This window comes from Cervus canadensis, chromosome 18 (assembly GCF_019320065.1).
Source record: "Cervus canadensis isolate Bull #8, Minnesota chromosome 18, ASM1932006v1, whole genome shotgun sequence".
Lineage (NCBI taxonomy): Eukaryota > Metazoa > Chordata > Mammalia > Artiodactyla > Cervidae > Cervus > Cervus canadensis.
The window spans coordinates 20,674,649-20,693,477 of record NC_057403.1 but is presented as its reverse complement, the minus strand read 5'-3'; the positions used below and the strand labels follow the sequence as shown (position 1 = coordinate 20,693,477).

Here is an 18,829-nt window from a genome sequence, read left to right as displayed (position 1 = left end):
AAAAAAAAATTTCAGTGATGGGTTTCCATAGAAGTAAGAAAAACCATCTCATAATTTGTACAGAATTGTAAAGGATCTCAAATAGCTACAGCAATCTTGAGCAAGAAGAACAAAGCTGGGGCATATCATTTCCTAATGTCAAATCATATTGCAAAGCTATTGTAAATCAAAACAATATTGTACTGGCATAAAGACAGACACCTAGGCCAATGGAACAGAATAGAGAGCCTGGATATAAGGCCACACATATTCAGTCAACTAATCTTATTAAACAAGCGAAGCGAAAGTCATTCAGTCTTGTCCATGGAATTCTCCAGGCCAAAATACTGGAGTGGGTAGCTGTTCCCTTCTGCAGGGGATCTTCCCAACCCAGGAATCGAACCAGGGTCTCCCCTATTGCAGGTGGATTCTTTACCACCTGAGCTACCAGGGAATCCCCAATCTTAAACAAAGGATCCCAGAATACACAGTGGGAAAAGGATATTCTGTTCAATAAATGGTTCTGGAAAAGCTGGATTTTCACATGCAAAAGAAAGAAATGGGACCCTTATCTAACCCCATACAAAACAATTCTATGTTGTTTGAAGACCGGAGGCCATAAAACTAGAACTAATGATTTGGAGGGAGGAAGTTATGATACCAAAAACACAGGAACAAAAGCAAGAACAACTGCATTAAATTTCAAAGTTTCTCCTCAGCAAAGGAAACAATAAAGAAATACAAAGGCATCCTATGAAATTGGAGAAAATATTTGCAAACCATGTATCCATAAGGTATTAACATTCAAAATATACTAAGGAACTCATAACAACTCTGGAAAAAAAAATCCAACTTCAAAAGTAGACATTTTTTTCCAAGAAGACATACAAATGGCCACCTATAGTTATATGAAAAGGTGCTCAAAATCACTAATCAGGGAAATGCGAGTCAAAACTACAATGAGATATCACCTTACATCTGTTAATATGGCTATTATCAAAAAGTCACAAGATAACAAGTGTTGGCAAGGATGTGGAGAAAAAGGAGCCCTTATACCCTGTTGGTAGAAATGTAATTTGGAACAGCCACTATGGAAAACAGGATGACAGTTCTTCAAAAAGTTAAAAATAGAGCTACCATATGATCCAGCAACCCCAATTCTGGGTATACATTGAAAGAAAATGAAATCAGAATCTTGAAGAGATATCGGCACTCTCACATTCACTGCAGCATTAACCTCAACAGCCGGGAAATGGAAACAACTAAGTGTCCATCAGTGGTTTAGTGGTGTAAAGAATGTATTAATAGCACACACATGTACACACACACACACACGTGTGCACCCTGGACTATTATTGACCTTAAGGAAACTACCATTTGTGACAACACGAACCTCATGGACATTGTGCTATGTGCTGTGCTCAATCATATCTGACTCTTTTGCAACCTTATGGTACTGTAGCCTACCAGACTCCTCTGTCCATGGATTTTCCAGGCAAGAATACTGGAGTGTGTTTGCCATTTCCTTCTGCAGGGTATATCTTCAACCCAGGGAACACACCTGCGTCTCCTGAGTCTTCTGTTTTGGCAGGCAGATTCTTTACCGTTGACCCACGAGGGGAAGCCCTTGTGAACATTAAGTGAAATAAGCCAGGCACAGAAAGATAAATACTGCATGATCTCACTTATATGTGGAATCTAAAAAAGTCTAACTCATGCAAAGAGAAGAAGAGTGATTATAGGGGCAGAGGGAAGGAAGAAAAGAAGTTGTTGGTCAAAGAGAACAAACTTTCAATTATAAGATGAGTAAGTTCTCAATGTACAGCACAATGACTTTACAGTTAATGATGTATTGTAAACCTGAAATTTACTAAGAAAGTAGATCTTAAGTATTCTTACCACATTCACAAAATTAATGGTAAGTGTGAGGTGAGAGATGTTAATTAACTTCATTGTAGTAATCATTTCACAATGTACACATATATCAAAACATCACATGTATACCATAAATATATATAATTTAAAAGTATATATATACATATATTTGCATATGTATATATTTATTTGGCTACACTGGGTCTTAGCTGCAGCACACGGGATCTTTAGTTGCAGCATGCAGGATCTTTAGTTGCGGCATGTTGGTTCTAGTTCCCTGACCAAGGATTGAATCTGGGCCCACTGCATTGGGAGCATGAAGTTTAGCCATTGGACCACCAGAGAAGTCCCTACAATTTTTACTTGTCAATCATACCTCATTAAAAACTGGAAAAATAATAAAAATTTTTAAAATAAGTCTGTGTAATAATTCCATCATCTGGTTCATCTCAGGGTTGACATCTATTGTCTTTTCCCATGGGAAATGGTCAGATTTGTGTGTGTGTGTGTATGTGTGTGTAAGTGGTGAGTTATGTTGGATTGTATCCTGGAAAATTTGAATATTTTGTCTTGAGACTCAAGATCCTGTTAATATCCTCTGGAGAATGTTGAATTTGTTTGCTTATTTTGTTTTAACAGACTGTCAACCTGGTTAAGTTCAGATGGCAAATTTTGTCATATCTTCTACGGTGTGGTTACAATGTTAGTTCAATTTTCATAGCCTTTGTGATGCTATTTGGGTTAGCGTGTGCCACCCTAGGGTTAGTCTGTGGCTTGGTCAGTTGTTTCTATCACTGTTCAGTTTTCAAAGTCTTGCTGTGCTTCTTTGCATTCATTCCATACTTGTGCAGTTCATACTTGTGAGCCTCCAGGTTGTGAAGGGGAAATTGGTATTTCCTCCATCCTATTTGGGGTTGGGAGTAGGCATAGGAGCTCCTTTTCCTGGTCCTTGAGAAATAGGGGGTTTCTCCTGGAGTTTTTCACTTAGTGCTTGTTGTATAGGTCTATGATTCAGCTTATTCTTGGATCAGAGACAAAGGAGGGGAAAAATATGTGAAAATCATTCTCTGCATTATAAGTCATTATTCAAGTTAACTTAAATACCCATTCTGACTGCTGCTATTTACTTTTCAAAGTCCTCAGGGAGTTGCTTTCTGTATTCTATCCAGATATTTTAACTGTAATTAGGATTGGTTATATGTCGTTAGCTCACTCCACCTTGGCCAGTAACAGAAGGTGTCTCTTCATTATTTTTGACACTTTATTCCTCTATGTAAATTGTAGAGACTTCCCTGGTGGCCTGGTGGTTAAGATTGCACTTCCAATGCAGGGGGTGTGAGTTTGATCCCTGGTCAGGGAACTAAGATCCCATATGCCGCCTGGCACAGCCAAATAAATATAGAGTAAAATCTTGCTAGCTTTCATGAAAAAAAAAAATTTGAGATTTTTGATTGGAATTGCATTGAATCTATAAATTTGGGGGAGAAATTCCATCTTTACAGTACTGAGTATTTATGCTCATGAACATAGACTATTTCTGCTTTTATTTAAGACTTTTAATGTTGTTTATATTTACTTCTTGATGTCATAAAGTTTTTGTTGCTATTGTGCTTTCTTTTTAAAATCCACTTTCTGTTTATTGTTATTGTGTAGAAATCCAGCATTTCCCCCAAACATTTATTTTTAGATAAACTTTTATTGAAGTATCACATATTAAGGCATGTACAATCATAATTATGGCTAGATAAATTGTCACAACGTGCGCGTGCTATCCTGACTTCTGACACCATAAATTTGTTTTGCCTGTTCTTATAAATAGAATTATATAGTATGTTCTCTTCTCTTCCTGGCTTCCTTCATTTAAAATAATATTTTTGAGATTCATCCAGATTGTTGCACATACCTGTAATTAACTCTTTGCTGTTGTCTCATTATATGAATATACTCTCACTTATTAGGTCTACTGTTGAAAGATATTTGGGTTGTTCTCAGGTTTTGGCAGTTATGAATATTGCAGCTATGAGCATTCTTGAATGTGGTTTTTGCTGCACTTATGTACACATTTCTGTTAGATAACCACTTTGGAAAGGGTGATAACGTATGAAAATATTTAAAGTATGTGGGTACATTCAACTAGTTTTTTGAAGCCACTATAGCAATCTGTGTTCCTACCAGCAGTGTATATGAGTTCCAGAAGTTTCCACACATGCCATCATTTGGTTTAATCAGTCTTTTTCATGTTCGCTTGTCTAGTGGATATATAGTGGTATCTTATTGTGGTGTCCTCCCAAATATTTTATTGTGAAAAAATTCTTAAGCATGCAGAAATGTTCAAAGATTTATACAGTGACCATCCATATACCCATCAACCTAGATTCTACAGTTAACATATTGACATACCTGATTTATCACATATACACCCATCTGTTTTCATTTGTGGTTTTAATTTACATTTTCTTGTTGATGAATGAAGTTGAGCATTGAGTATCTTTTCCTCTTTCTTGTCCATTTGTATATCTTCTTTGATAATATGCCTGTTTGAGCTTTCTGTTCCCTTCCTTCCACTTTTTCCCTCCTGCCTTTGTTATTTATTTGTGGGTGTTTTTTTAAAAATAAATTTTAGGGGAAAAACATGCCCTTTTTGATTATGTATTTTGTTAGTTTCCTACTGTTGCTGTAACAATAACTACAAACCTAGTGGCTTAACACAACATGAATGTATTATCTTACAGTTCTGCAGGTCAGAAATCTGAAATCAGTTTCACTGAACTAAAAGCAAGTTGTCAGCAGGCCTGTGTTCTTTACAGAGGACCTAGGCTTTGCCATTTCCTAGCCTTTTCCACATACTAGGATTCATCTACATTCCTTGAATCATGGCTTTTTTCTATATATTCAAAGGATATCACTCTGATTTCTGCTTCTGCTATCCTATTCCCTTTTGTGATTTGGAACCTGCTATCTCCTTCTTTCCCTTACAAAGACCTGGTAATTACATTGTGTCCATCATAGATAATCCCAAATAATCTCCCCATTTCAAGATCCATAATTTAATTACATAGAAATGTGAGGTAACTTATTGGCAGGTTCCAGGAATTAGGATGTGGATATCCTGGAAGAGGGCATGATTCTGTTCACCATGTATATTTGCAGATATCTTCTGTGATTTGTCTGTGTTTACTCAATTAATGGTAACTTCTGATTGAAAGACACTTCTATTTTTAATTTTGTCCAATATGTCAAACTTTTCCTTTATGACTAGTGCTTTTTGTGCCCTGTCTAAGAAATCTGTGCCTACCCTCAAGTCATGAAGATATTCTCCTGGGGTTTTCATCTTAAAATCTTGTTGTTTTACCTTTTGTGTAACTACAGTCTGCTCTGAATATATTTTTATTTAATGTGTGAAGTTGAGGAGGCCGAGGTTCATTTATTTCTATATAGATATCCAATCGCGCAAGCAACTAGTCATTTACTGAAAGCAGTGTCCTTTCTGTACAGCTCTGCAGTGCCATCTTTGTTGTAAATCAGGTGTCTGTATATGTGTGAGTATGTTTCTGAGCTCTCCCACTGGTATCCAAAGAATTTTCTGGGATAATGGAAATTTCTATATCTGTCCTTCTGATATGGTATCCATGTGTCTACTGAGCATTTGATATGTGGCAGTATGACTGAGGAACTAAATTGTTAATGTTACTTAGTTTTAATTTAGATAGCCCCTGGCTAGTAGTTACCATATTGGACAGCGTAGCATATTACTCCATTGATTTATTTGTGCCATAGATCCTTCTATCAATACTATACTGTTTTAATTACTATATCTTTATAGTTAGTCTTTACATTTTTTCTTCTCCATCAAGATTGTATTAACCAGTTTAGGCCTTTTGCTTTCAATGTACACTTTAGAATTCGCTTGTCAATTTTCTCAAATACCCTGCTGTGATTTTAATAAGAATTATATTGAGTCTATAGACCAAATTGGGCAACATGGACGTTGTTAGACTACTGAGACTTCCAATTCATGAACATGTTACATCACTTAATTTAGGGCTTCTTTGTTCTCTCAACAACATTTTATAGTTTGTGTGTGTGTGTAAAGGTCTTGCTTATTTTTCATTATAAAGTTATTCCTCATAAAATTATTTTAAGTCTTTTGGTATTGTAGATGGTATTGTTTCAAGTTATTATTTCCTGGAGATCTTTTCCAGAGTGGAGACTCCATATTCTTACCACATAAGGATAAGAAGGTTGGGGAGGCCTCAGGGGTTTTTGCAGGATTAATCTCATCTTCCCTTAGCTCATAAAACTAAAGTCTGCAGGTCTTAATGTCCTTAAGGTCAACGAGGAAGGAGGCCCCATCCCTGCAGAAGCAGCAATTAGAGTTCACCCAGGATGACAACTGTTAATGAAGACATGGAGGCTCAGGAAGAGAAATCTCAGCTGTCTGTACCTTCAACTTCCATATCCCTGACTGCTACTACCTCAGCTTACCAGTTAGTGTCTGAGCTGCCCACTGAGGAGAGCCAGAAGTTTGACCTTCTGTCAGCACAGGTTTGGTCTGATGAAGATAATGAAGACACACTGGAGACCCTAAGCAAAGATGAGCCAAAGGATGGAGCCCCCCATGAACGACCAATCTGGGCCAATAAAACTGAGTACCTCCTGGCCCAGGTGGGCTTCTCTGTGGGGCTAAGCACCATCTGGCGCTTTCCTTATCTGTGTTTTCACAATGGAGGTGGTAAGCCTGGGGACCAGAAATCATGAACCTACAAGGGGGTGAGGATCCAGAGACCTGTCCTGGCTACTCTGGGGTCTCTGAGATACATAGGGGCTGAGGATTTGGGAAACTGACCTAGGCAGGGGCCAGGTACCTGAACCCCTAGAACCTTGGGAGGGTGGGAGCAGGATATCTGATTACTTAGTTTCATAAGAATGGTGAAGCTAGAGGCCTGGGTCAAGGCGAGAGAGACTAGGTATCTTGGTCTTCCAGGAATTGGGGGCTAGATATCTGGGACTGTGAGGGATGTGGAAGCAGTTGACCCTTGATGCCTGTGGCCCTGAGGGAGGTCACTGGTGGGGAACATGTTTTCCTGGACCTATGAAGAAGTCCAGGCCAGATGGTTGGTTCTAAGAGCTCCTCCTTGACTTCCCTGCACAGGCAGTTTTATCATCATCTACATCCTGATGATGTTTTTGGTTGGGATTCCTCTTCTCTTCCTGGAGATGGCAGCTGGTCAGAGGATGCGTCAGGGCAGCATTGGTGTGTGGAAGGTCATCAGCCCCTGGATTGGTGGTGTAGGGTATACAAGCTTCATGGTGAGGAGCCCTGGGCTGCCCAGGCCTACCCTTTACACCCCATCCCCATCCTAACCCTCATCCCAGAATGGGTCCCGTGCTTCAGTTCCCAGGGTCAAGTCCACTCGGTTCCCCAGTTCTCCCTTCAGCCAGCCTACCCTTCTCCGGTCTCCAGAACTCTTCATGGTCCCTAGGTGTGCATCATCGTGGGCTTGTACTACAGTGTGCTCATGGCCTGGAATCTCTTCTATTTGATCCAGTCTTTCCAGTCTCCACTACCGTGGTTATTGTGCCCCCTATCACAGAACTCCAGTGTTGGTGAGAAGTGAGGGAAGAAAAGGGCAAATGGGAGGGCTGAGAGAAGGACAGAGGATTGAAGTAGGAAAAGGATCCTTGGGAGAATACGCTGAAATGGGACTGGAAGGAGTGGGTGGATGTGAAGAAGGGGGAGGCATACCTGGTCCTGCAGTTCCCTCCATGGCCAGTTCACCTCAGATTCTGAATGCGCACGGACCAACCCCACCACATACTTCTGGTACCGGAAGGTATTGAAGGCCACAGATGAAATCGAGGTAGATGGGAAACCACTCTTACATTTGAGTGCCTCTGTCCTTGTGATCTGGTTAATCATCTGCATCTCCATGATCAAAGGGCCAAAGTCCACTGGGAAGGTGAGCTACCCTCTGACTTACTAATTCAGTGGGCTTCCTTCTATCTGAGATCCCCTAATATTCTCCTAACTTGATGCCTATACATCTCCAACTTCTCATTCCCTCTAATCTGACCTCCCTCTGATTCCCAATAGCCTTTGATCTTATTCTACAGACTTCTGCCTCTGCTGAACTTTCTTTGTGAATCATACTTCCTACTCAGATGCTGTATATCTCAGTACTCCTTCCCTACATCATCCTTTTCTCTCTTCTTATCCGGAGTCTCATGATGAAAGGCGCATATTTTGGCCTCAAGAATTTGTTGGCTGCCAAGGTAAGGCATCACCCACCCTTTAAGTCTCTTATCCAAATAGTAGGGTTGCTGGTCTGATAGAGACCCTCCTAGCTCCCTCTTTCACTCTCTTCTCGTCTTCCATTTTCATCTTGGCTTGTCTCTCTCCTCTTTGTATCCCCATTTACATGGTACCTTTCCTTCTCAGGTACCAGCCCTGTATTCTATGGAAGTGTGGCGCCGAACAGGAAACCAGCTCTTTTTGTCCTTGGGCCCCGGCTTTGGCAGCTTCACAGCAATCAGCTCGTACATCCCTCGGTCCAATAACTGTATCATTGATGCCTATGCTGTGGCTTTTCTCAACTTGCTTGCCTCACTGACTACCACGGTGTTTGTATTTGCTGTAATGGGCCACTTGGTCACAGATAGCAACGAAAAATGTTACTTGATGTGAGCCCAATCTTTCATATGGAGATCGTCACAAAAACCGAAGTCTTAGAACTAGCCCACACAACTCCAGTCTAGGCTCGCATCACTCAAGGAAGTTGGCTGTCAATATGGCGTCCTCAAACTGGAGCATCCCAAACCTTAGAAATACCTGAATTCTACCACCTCTGTCCCTTTCAGAGATGCCTTTCTAAGCTAGGAAACTCCCAAAGTTGGAGGTTTTCAAAAGTGTGTTCACCCCATTCTTAACTGGAGGCTGCCATGGACAAATTAGAGGATACTTTCAGCTGAACCATTAGACAAAAAAAGGGCCTGCTGCACCAGGGTCCCCATAGCCTATTTCCCATTTTCTTCTCCTATAACATTCATTCAAAAAATGCTCGTCAGACGTTTATAAAAACATCTCCTATATACCAGCCCCTGTGTTGAGCTCTGGCAACACAGCCAATGGTAAACTAGATTACCATCCCTGACCTCAAGAAAATAAGGAAGCAAATAGTAAACAGATAATCACAAACTAGATGAGGACTAGTAGTAGGGATGATGAGTGGACACAGAGGAGGGAGCTACTAACTTGGAGCAGTCAGAGAAGGTTTCCTGGTAGAGGCAATCCTGAGCTGAGTTTGTTTCCTGACAAGTAATCACTGGGAGTGTTCTTTCAAGTGTTTCCAATTCATAGACCCGTATATAAAAACATGCCATTTTTTTTAAAAAAAAATTGGCCTATACCATACTACTTTTCTGCAGTTTGTTGATTTGCTCTCATAAGAGATCATGAATAGATTTCCATGGCAGTAAATAGAGTGTAGCGAGCTGAGTAAGCATTTGTAGGAATTTGCCAGGTGGAGAAAGTTTAGAGGGTAGAATTGGGGGAGACTGAGTGCAGATAGAGTAGGATAGTTCTAAGCAGAGAGAGCATCAGGGACCAAAGACACTAAGACAATTGAGAGAGCATGGCAAGTTGAAAGAGGCTTAATAATTGAGGACAGCTGAAGTATAGAAGGTTGAGAGTTGCGAATAAAGAAGTTGAAGAGGCCAGCAGGTCAAGAAAGCCAAGAAGTCGTAACGTTATCCTGAGATTGTCTAGTAGGAGGTAAAAATCTGAAAACCCTCAATGGTACTGTAGGAAAGTGCTCTCCAGGAGTCTGCCTCAGTCAGAAATTCTCTGGCCTCACACAAGCATTTCTGTGATGATGAAAATAGGTATCATGCAGGATCCTGGATACCTAGGATTCAGTGCAGGCCCTACTTTAATCAAATCAAAAACTTTAGGCTAGTAATTTCCCTTTTCATCTAGAGGCTGAGGGAGTAGGTTATATCAAAGTCCAAATGGTCCTATATAATTCTACTCCTGTCCCCAGGAATGCCAAAAAAGTGATGGATCTGATCATTGCCCAGGTCCTGCCGCCTGAGGCCCACCCTCCAGACAGTCTATACTATGATCCGAGCTCCATCTACCCCAAGTGGCTCAACAACCTCCCTGAACACATCAAAAACAGAATCCTACCCAATTTGACTGAATGCGACTTATCTAAGGAATTGAATAAGGTAGGTAGGGGATTGGGAATAGGGCTGTAGAGTTCCCCTCAAAGCCCCCAGAGCACCAGAAACTTCCACATTGCTTAGGTGTCTGTAGAATTCAGAAAGGCAATTCTCAGAAGCATCTTGGACAACCACGATCAAGATTCATAGTATCCTTTTGTGATAAGGCAGTTGTAGCCTTTGTAGCACAAAGCACTAGAATTCATATAAGCTTCTTCACCCCAACCCCAAAGAGTTGCTAGACCAGGAGGAAATCCTCATGCCTCAAGGCCAGATGAGTATAATAATATCCATGAACAGGGCTACAGATAGTTTTCTAGGGGAGAGGATGGAAATGGAGTTAGAGCTCCCCAGACTGAGCTCAGAGCCCTCACCATTCTTCCCTTCATTCACAGGTTATGTTCGGTCCAGGTGTGGTCATTGTGACCTTTAGTGATATCATCTCTTTGTTTTCTGGACCCACCTTCTGGTCCATCATTACCTTCCTGTTGCTGGTGAACCTGGGGCTGAGCACTGTGATAGGAATCATACAAGGCATCATCACCCCTCTCCAGGATACTTTCTCCCTCAGGGAGCATTCAAAACTGCTCACAGGTACTCTGACCTATGACCCTACTCCCACCTATGGCCATCATTTAGTTTAACCCCAGTGGGGCTTACATAGCACAGCTTTGATACTGACCTTGATTTATATCTGATGTTTCTCTCCAGTGGGTGTCTGTGTGCCTATGTTCCTGGGCAGCCTCCTTTTTGTGAGGCCCTCAGGCAGCTACTATGTGAACCTGCTGGATGACTACTGGGTATCTCTGCCCCTTTTCTTCATTGTCATCTTGGAGACCATTGCCATGGCCTGGATATATGGGGCCAGGAGGTGATGTTCCAATCCCAGAATTTCCTGCCACACAGCTAAGAGTCCCTTTTGTTCTTACTGCCAGGCTCTTATCTCAGGGCATATGGAGAGATCCCAGGAGGGTGGGAAAAAAGAACATACTGGTTCCAGGGGAATATCAGTGTAAACTGGGAAAGTGGCTATCAGTCTACATCAAGTCATAGGGGCTCCTGAGCTGTTCTTTCAACCAGGGTAGTGTGGACATCTGAAATGTGTAGTGCTTTGCTTCTGAAAGCTTGCTCTGTGGACCAGTGGCATTGGCACCACCTGGAAGCTTATCAGAAATGCAGACCCTCAGGCTCCACCCCAGACCTTTGGATCTGTATCTGTATTTTAACAAGTGATTCATATGCACACTACCATTTGAGAAGCCCCGTGTAATCCAAGGGTGGCAGTGTGTATAGATGATGGTGACTCTTGGCATCGGTTTGTTCATTCATGCAACCAGTCATTCTCAAATATTTCTCAGAGTCTCCTATCTGCCAGGCAGGCCTTGTGGTGAGTACTGGGGAATACTGAGATAAATTAAATTTAGTTTCTGCTCTCAGAGTCCAAGGAGAAAGACATATCTTTGAGCAGGATGGAGGCAGCTGAGGGAACTCTAGAAACACAGATTTTTATCTAAAGAAGATAGAAGAGTCAGTCAAGGAGATGATGCATGAATAGAATATAGAAAGATGAAGGAGAAGTTTGTCAAGGGAGAGAAAGAGGGAAGGGTGTTCTAAGCAGAAGGAACCTGAATTGTATGTATTGGGATTAAGAAGGTGCACCAAAGAAAGCTGGATGTGTGGGCTTAAAGAAGCTACTTTCAGAAAGTTGGGCTTTTATCCTGAAGGGTGATGGAGGAGAGAGATGTAAAAGAAAAACCCTGGGGCTGGGACAGAAACCAGACTGAAAGTGGATGAATTAGAGGCAAGAAGACTGGTTGCGGAGGTGTGAGCAGAAAGGTTTAAGAAATATTAAGGGTTTTCTCCCAGGTTAGGTTTGGACTGACCCCCACACCAAGGCTGGGTAAGGCTTGAATGGGCCTCCCAAAGTCTTGTGACCCCTCCTCCCAGGTTCCTTACAGACCTGAATATCATGATGGGCCGCCCCATCTCCCCCATCTATCGTTGGCTGTGGTGTTTTCTGTCTCCATTTGTGCTGCTAGTCCTGTTTTTAAGCACCCTGATTCACCTGTCTGTGAAGGATATCACCTACTTGGCCTGGGACTCAAGAAATGTGAGCCTCCCTCCCCAGACGCCAGAAACCCCTAAGGAATGGACATGAGACTTTTCAGTCCACTTTTTTCCTCCCCACTCCCACTCCTAAATCCACTCTTACAACTAGGACACAGTCATCTAATTCCCTGGAGATTCAGTTATTTAGTCTGTTGTCTTGGTTTGTCTCCTATCCCTACCCTCTTCAGCCTTCCACTTCAGAGAACCTGGGCATTCTAAACCTTCTTCCCTTTTCTCCACAGTCAAATGAGGTGACCCGAATTTATCCATCATGGGCTAAAGCCTTGCTTATATTCCTCGTCATCATCACCGTCCTGCCTGTCCCTGTCTACTTTTTCTACACCGTCATCATTCGGGTGGTTTCTCCTGTCTCCATGATCCACAATACGGCCATAATAACCTTCCAACCTGAAGCTAAGGGGGACTCACCGAAGGTTGGTCCACGGCTTCAGGTGAGGCAAAAAAGACAAAAGATTATTAAAATGGATAAACCAAAAACAGAGGGAAAACTTTCTGCCCTGTGAATAATTCCTGTTGGAAATAAAGACTTGGTTCATTTGGCACAACATCACTCCTTTATCAAGGTGGAACTCTCTGGTTGGCAACTTGTATTAGAAGAGGCAAATGCAGAAACTGCTAATGTAACTGGACCCAAATACCAGTTTTCCTGGACTGGCAAAGTTTTTCTGGCCTGATAGGAATTAACATAGCAGTCATTCCCTGTATTTCCCACACTTTCCCTCATCAGACCTATAATAATGGTGTTCTTGACTTCCGGTATTTGGTTAATGGTAAACGCTGATACTACTTCTCCTGGGCTACTTTCCTCTTGGAATTGGTCTGTGTAAGGTCTGGTCCCTATGAAATCAGGGCAAAAATAATCCTGGTAAATTAATCAGTTCAGTGAAACTTTACTTTTGTCATAAAGAAAATCCCAGTTTCCAGTTAAATTCAAATGCTAGAACCCCAGGTCCTCTCTTCCTGTTTCTTCCTATAAGTACACTAGACCGAACAGAGTAGAGTCGCTGATTATGGCAAAGCAGTTAACTGTCTGCTAATTGGTGACCTTGTCGTTATCTCTTAAATACCAAGGGGCTTAAAACTTTTCACAACATCGTATTTTCTACGAAGGTGGTCTGGGGGTTTCGAAACAGGATATTTGGCAGAGAATGAGGAGGACAGTAGAGGCTGACCGCAGATACTGAAGAAAACCCAAGGAGGATTCATTTTGGGCACCGTGACAAAAAAATAAGATAAAACACACTTTATTACAAGACCCCTAAATGTAGCATAAAACATATCAACCATCCTCTTCAAATGTGTAAATGAGGTTAGAATAAATTAGAAGAAATCTTTAAGATTAAAGATTAAAGATCTTTAAAATTAATTCTAAACTTGAATTAAGATAGGTAAGGTAGTAAAGCTTAGTAATCACTTTGGGGGAATTGCCACTGTCTGGTAAGTTAGGGATTTTGATTTCAAAGGCTAGATGAAGACAAAGCCTTGGTTCCATGAAAGAAAAAGAAACCCCTGTACATAGAAAGCTTAAGGACTGTACTCTCTGCAAAAGAGTTAAATAACAATAAAATGCATATGTCTGTTGCTGTCTTTGATAGGAGAAAAATAGTTTACTTTTTGAGAATTTGTAACTCTTACGTGGAATTTTGGTTCAAATTCACACAACTGGCATAATCTGAAAAATCCAAGTTGGGATGAGCATAAAAGGTGTCTGGTGGATAGCACCTTGCCCCAGCACCTGTCATAAGTACATATAATTAATCTCGGGGAAACACAACTTCTACCAGGCTTCATAGGATTCCCACCAATAAAATACCAATGAACATGAGATAACAAAAAAAAATCACAAAAATACTCAAGGAAATGAGGCACCCTAAAGGGAGGATTAGCAGAATCAACAATGAGCAGAATCAGACCTGCAAAAACCTTATATATCAGAATTATCAAGTATATAATAGAGAATAAATGTGCTTAACATACTTAAAGACAAAAAGAAAGAGTTGAAATTAAGAACAAGGAGCAAGAGATTCTCAGAAATGATCAGAGTATTTGAAAAGGGTATTTGAATAGAACTTTTAGAAATGAAAAAATCATTTGGATTTAAAACATCAATGGGTAGGTTAAACAACAAATTAGAAAACTAAGAAGAGAGACAAATCTAAAGAGAGCATAATGATGTAGCACAGAGAAACTATGGAGTTAAAAATATGAGTTTAAACCTTAAGTGTCAAAAAAAAAAACCTAAGTGTCCATTGACCGATGAATGGATAAAGATGTGTACATATATACAATGGAATATTACTCAGCCATAAAAAGGAATGGAATTGTGTCATTTGTAGAGACATGGATGAACCTAGAGTCTGCCATACACAATGAAATAAGTCAGAAAGAGAAAAACAAATATCCTACATTAATACACATATGTGGAATCCAGAAAAATGGTACAGGTGAACCTAGTTCCAGGGCAGGAATAGAGATGCAAACAGAGAATGGACATGTGGACACAGGGCAGGGGAAGGTGGGATGAATTGGAGGATTGGGTGTGACATAAATACACTACTGTGTGTAAAATAGATAGCTAATGGGAACCTGTGTAGCACGGGGAGCTGCTCAACTTGATGCTCTATGGTGAGCTAGACGGGTGGAGGGGATATATGTGCACATATAACTGATACATATAGCTAATTATGTCATTGTGCAGCAGAAACACAACATTGTAAAGTAGTTATACGCCAATAAAAATAATATGAGTTTAAGAGACATGGAGAATAGTGGGACAAAGTTCAACACACCTCTAATAGGAATTCCAAAAAGAGATCTTTGGAAGACTAGGGGAGAGACAATATACAAAGACAAATAAAAAGATGACCATATTCCCCAAATCAAGGAAAGACTGAAATCCTTGGACTGATAAAACATAACAAATTGAAAAGAAGATTAAATAAAAGGAATACTGCAGTATCCCCAAAATAAAGAACAACCAGGCAGAAAAGACATTACCTATAAAGTATCAACAGAAACAATAAAAATCTATTATTAGGACTGGAAAAGAGTTCTATTTGAGCCAAACTGAGAGCTACAGCCCTGGAAATACAGAGTTAAGAAGCACTTAAATTGTGTTCTGCTAGACTACAAGATGGAGGCAGCTTATAAAGGCAAAAACTGCAAAATTATATGTTTTTTTTATCAAGATTATAATCAGAGGCTGCAAGAAATAAAGATGTTTATTAAGCAAGGATTGGTTAGGGTCCAAAATGGTTGCCTAGTTTTACGGGAAGACCTTGAGGTCTCAGGTTGCAGCTGGCAGCTGCTAGCAGACACTGTTTTGAGGATGCCTGGTGGTGTCTTTGAGTCTGATACAGTCCAGAAAATTCAAGTTCTCAGTGATGGAGGAACCTGTCTGAAACCATATCCACAATGGCCATCCAGCTCCAATTTGGATGCCTGAACCACAATTACTCCATTTTTACTTTTTAAAAGGGTTAAAGCAAAAAAAAAAAAAAAGGGTTAAAGCAAATGTACAATGACTCGGACATGAGTTTGATCAAGCTTCTGGAGTTGCTGATGGACAGGGAAGCCTGGCGTGCTGCAGTTCATGGGATGGCAAAGAGTCGGACACGACTGAGCAACTGAACTGAACTGAACTGAGCCATATATGTTTGATAGGCCACAGGCAGGCTGTTTTGGTTATCATAAAGCTTGAATTACATCATGTATAAGTTAGAATGACTTTCATATACTTCAACATGTGAAAATTTCTTCCATCAAAAGGAATGACAGGACTTCCCTGTTGGTGCAGTGGATGGGAATCCGCCTGCTAATTCAGGGGACACAGGTTTGATCCCTGGTCCAGGAAGAAGCCACCACAACAAGAAGCCCTCAGAGTGCAACGAAGAGTAGCCCTGCTCTCGGGAACTGGAGAAGGCCCTCCTGCAGCAGCAAATACCCAGCGCAGCCAAAACTAAATAAATAAAATGTGCGAAAAGGAATGACAATCCACAGCTGGTTTCTTATCAACTGCAAGAGAATCCAGGGTGCAGCAGAAGAGTATCTGCCAAGAGGTGAAAGTAACTGTCAACTTAAAAACTTAAATCCAAAAAAAAAAAAAAACGTAAATCCAGCAAAAACAATTTCTCTAGAACAAAGCAAAACAGAGATTTTTCAGGGAAGTGCAACACTTTTCCACCCACAAATCTTTGGTAAAGAATATACATCAAAAAATATATATATATACTTCAAGGAGGACTTCCCTGGTGGTCCAGTGGTTAAGAATCCGCCTGCCAGTGCATGGGACACAGGTCTGATCCCTGTTCCATGAAGATTCCACATGCTGCAGGGCAACTAAGGCTGCACATTGTAACTGCTGAAGCCCGAGTGCTGTAGAGCCGGTGCTCCACAACAAGAGTAGCCTCTGCAGTGAGAAGCCTGTGCACTACAACTGGAGAGTAGCCCTCGAACATGGTAATAAAGACCCAATGCAGTAAAAAAGTAATAATAATTTGTTTTTAATTAAAATTTTTTTTAAAAAAATTTAAAAAAAGAACATATCTCAAGAAGTAGTAAAATAATCCCAGAAGGCAGGTCTGAGACCTGAGACAGAAGAAATGCTAAGCCAAGAAAATGATAACAATGTGGGTAAATGTAAACACATATTAACTCTTATAAAGCAAAAATAGCAATAGTTAATTTGTAAGGTTAAATAACTGACAAATAGCTAAAATACTGGGCAGCTATATATAATACATAGCTGGAGATGGAGAATGATAAACTCAGCAGAATGATAAACACCGATCTTTAGACTTTGATAAAAATGCATGTTAAAATTTCAAGGGTAACTACTAAAAAAGGAACAATTTATAATTTCTGACTAGCTAAGGTAAATAATGATAGCCTCTCTAACAGATCAAACAAAATCTCAATGAATTCCAACAATCAAATTTTATTTCCTGCTTACCTCAGAATACAGTACAATATAGCCTGGAATGGGGGTGGTGCTCTCTCTTTCATCTTAGGGCCCTTCCCTCCTCTAGGTTCTGGAGTTCTTTCCAGTGAGCTGGTGCATGTGGAAAGAGAATGAGTTTTATGGGCCAGATCTGAGAGTGAAGCATGTCACTTTTGTTCACACTCTATTCACCAGAACAAGAAGACTGCGAGAACCGGGGAGCACTGCTGTTAGAAAACACTAGTCACCGCTGCTGCATTCACACGCCAGCAGCGGGGGTGGCAATCAATCCAGAAGAACGCAGAACAAAACGTCAAAAGTAAATAAAGAAAAAGTGCGACAAGTAGAAGATAAAATATTAGAAATAAATCCACTCATACTAGTCATTGCAGTCATTTATACATGGGCTCGTAAAAAGGCAAACATTGAAGACTGAATTGTTTTAAATCCAGCTCACTGCTATTTATGTGTTGTTTTTCAGTCACTCAGTCGTGTCTGACCCTCTGCAACCCCATGGACTGCAGCATGCCAGGCTTCCATGTTCTTCATGGAAGTGTGCTGGAGTTTGCTCAAACTCATGTCCATTGAATCGATGATGCCATCCAACCATCTCATTCTCTGTCGCCCTCTTCTCCTCTTGCCCTCAATCTTTCCCAACATCAGACTCTTTTCCAATGAGTCATCTCTTCCCATCAAGTGGCCAAAGTATTGGAGCTTCAGTTTTAGCATGAGGCCTTCCAATGAGTATTCAGGGTTGATTTCCTTTAGGACTGACTGATTTGATTTCCTTGCTGTCCAAGGGACCCTCAAGAATCTCCAACACCACAGTTCAATTCTTCGGCACTCAGTCTTCTTTATCGTCCAACTCTCACATCCATACATGACCACTGGAAAAACCATAGCTTTAACTAGACAGACCTTTGTCAGCAAAGTAATGTCTCTGCTTTTTAATATGCTATCTAGGTTGGTCATAGCTTTTCTTCCAAGAGCAAGTGTCTTAATTTCATGGCTGCAGTCACCATCTGCAGTGATTTTGGAGCCCAAAAAAGTAAAGTCTGTCACTGTTTCCATTGTTTCCCCATCTATTTGCCATGAAGTGAGGGGACCGGATCTTCGTTGTAGTGGGAATTCCCAATAATGTACTTTCACAGCCTTGAGAAATTTCACAGAAATAGCGCCTGGAAAAACAGCATATATTAAGAAACTATGTTAATGATTATCTTTCATGCTTTTCTTAAGCATGTTCCAAACCTTAAGCATGTTCTTAACCTTGTTCCAAACCCCAAGGTCAGACCCAGAACGGAGTATGACTGGGATCATGAAAGCAAGGACCTTGGAACAGCAGGTCGGCGCCAGGCATTAATGCTGCCTACGCACTGCTAGTTCCCGAGACTAGCCCAGAAGGGAATGGTCTGGGGTAAACACAAGGAAATCTGGACTATGTCAGTGTAGTCCATGACATTTAGGAGTACGTGATTAACACAGCGTGAGTCCTGAGAAAGATAAAATCTGAGAAGGTCTTGTAGTCTCCAATTAGGAATAAAAACTGGACTCAGAGTGGACTCTGCACCTCAGTCCAACAGAGGTTGCAGGTCCCCTGACCCATTGCAACAGATTTCGTGTTCTGTCTTAATTTTCGTTGCTTGCTCCGGACCAATTAGGGCAACATTTCATTTTTTGAAAGTT

The 18,829-nt window shown here is 40.9% G+C and overlaps 1 protein-coding gene across 3 annotated transcripts in view; it reads left to right on the top strand.

Moving 5' to 3' along the window:
- Nucleotides 1-12,746, top strand: part of LOC122420989 (orphan sodium- and chloride-dependent neurotransmitter transporter NTT5-like) — a 27,688-nt gene extending 14,942 nt beyond the window's left edge. Inside the window, exons 2-7 of one of the 3 annotated variants that reach the window (XM_043436660.1) lie at nt 6,185-6,586; nt 7,007-7,164; nt 9,931-10,080; nt 10,470-10,668; nt 10,786-10,945; nt 12,426-12,746. In XM_043436660.1, the coding sequence (XP_043292595.1) occupies nt 6,241-6,586; nt 7,007-7,164; nt 9,931-10,080; nt 10,470-10,668; nt 10,786-10,945; nt 12,426-12,438 (1,026 nt within the window). In that variant the 5' untranslated portion in view covers nt 6,185-6,240 and the 3' untranslated portion in view covers nt 12,439-12,746. Of the gene's footprint in view, nt 1-6,184; nt 6,587-7,006; nt 7,165-7,513; nt 8,128-8,293; nt 8,536-9,893; nt 10,081-10,469; nt 10,669-10,785; nt 10,946-12,425 lie in introns of those variants that run through there. The other 2 variants (XM_043436662.1, XM_043436661.1) reach the window with 2 other exon arrangements.
- The last annotated feature ends 6,083 nt before the right edge of the window (nt 12,747-18,829 follow it).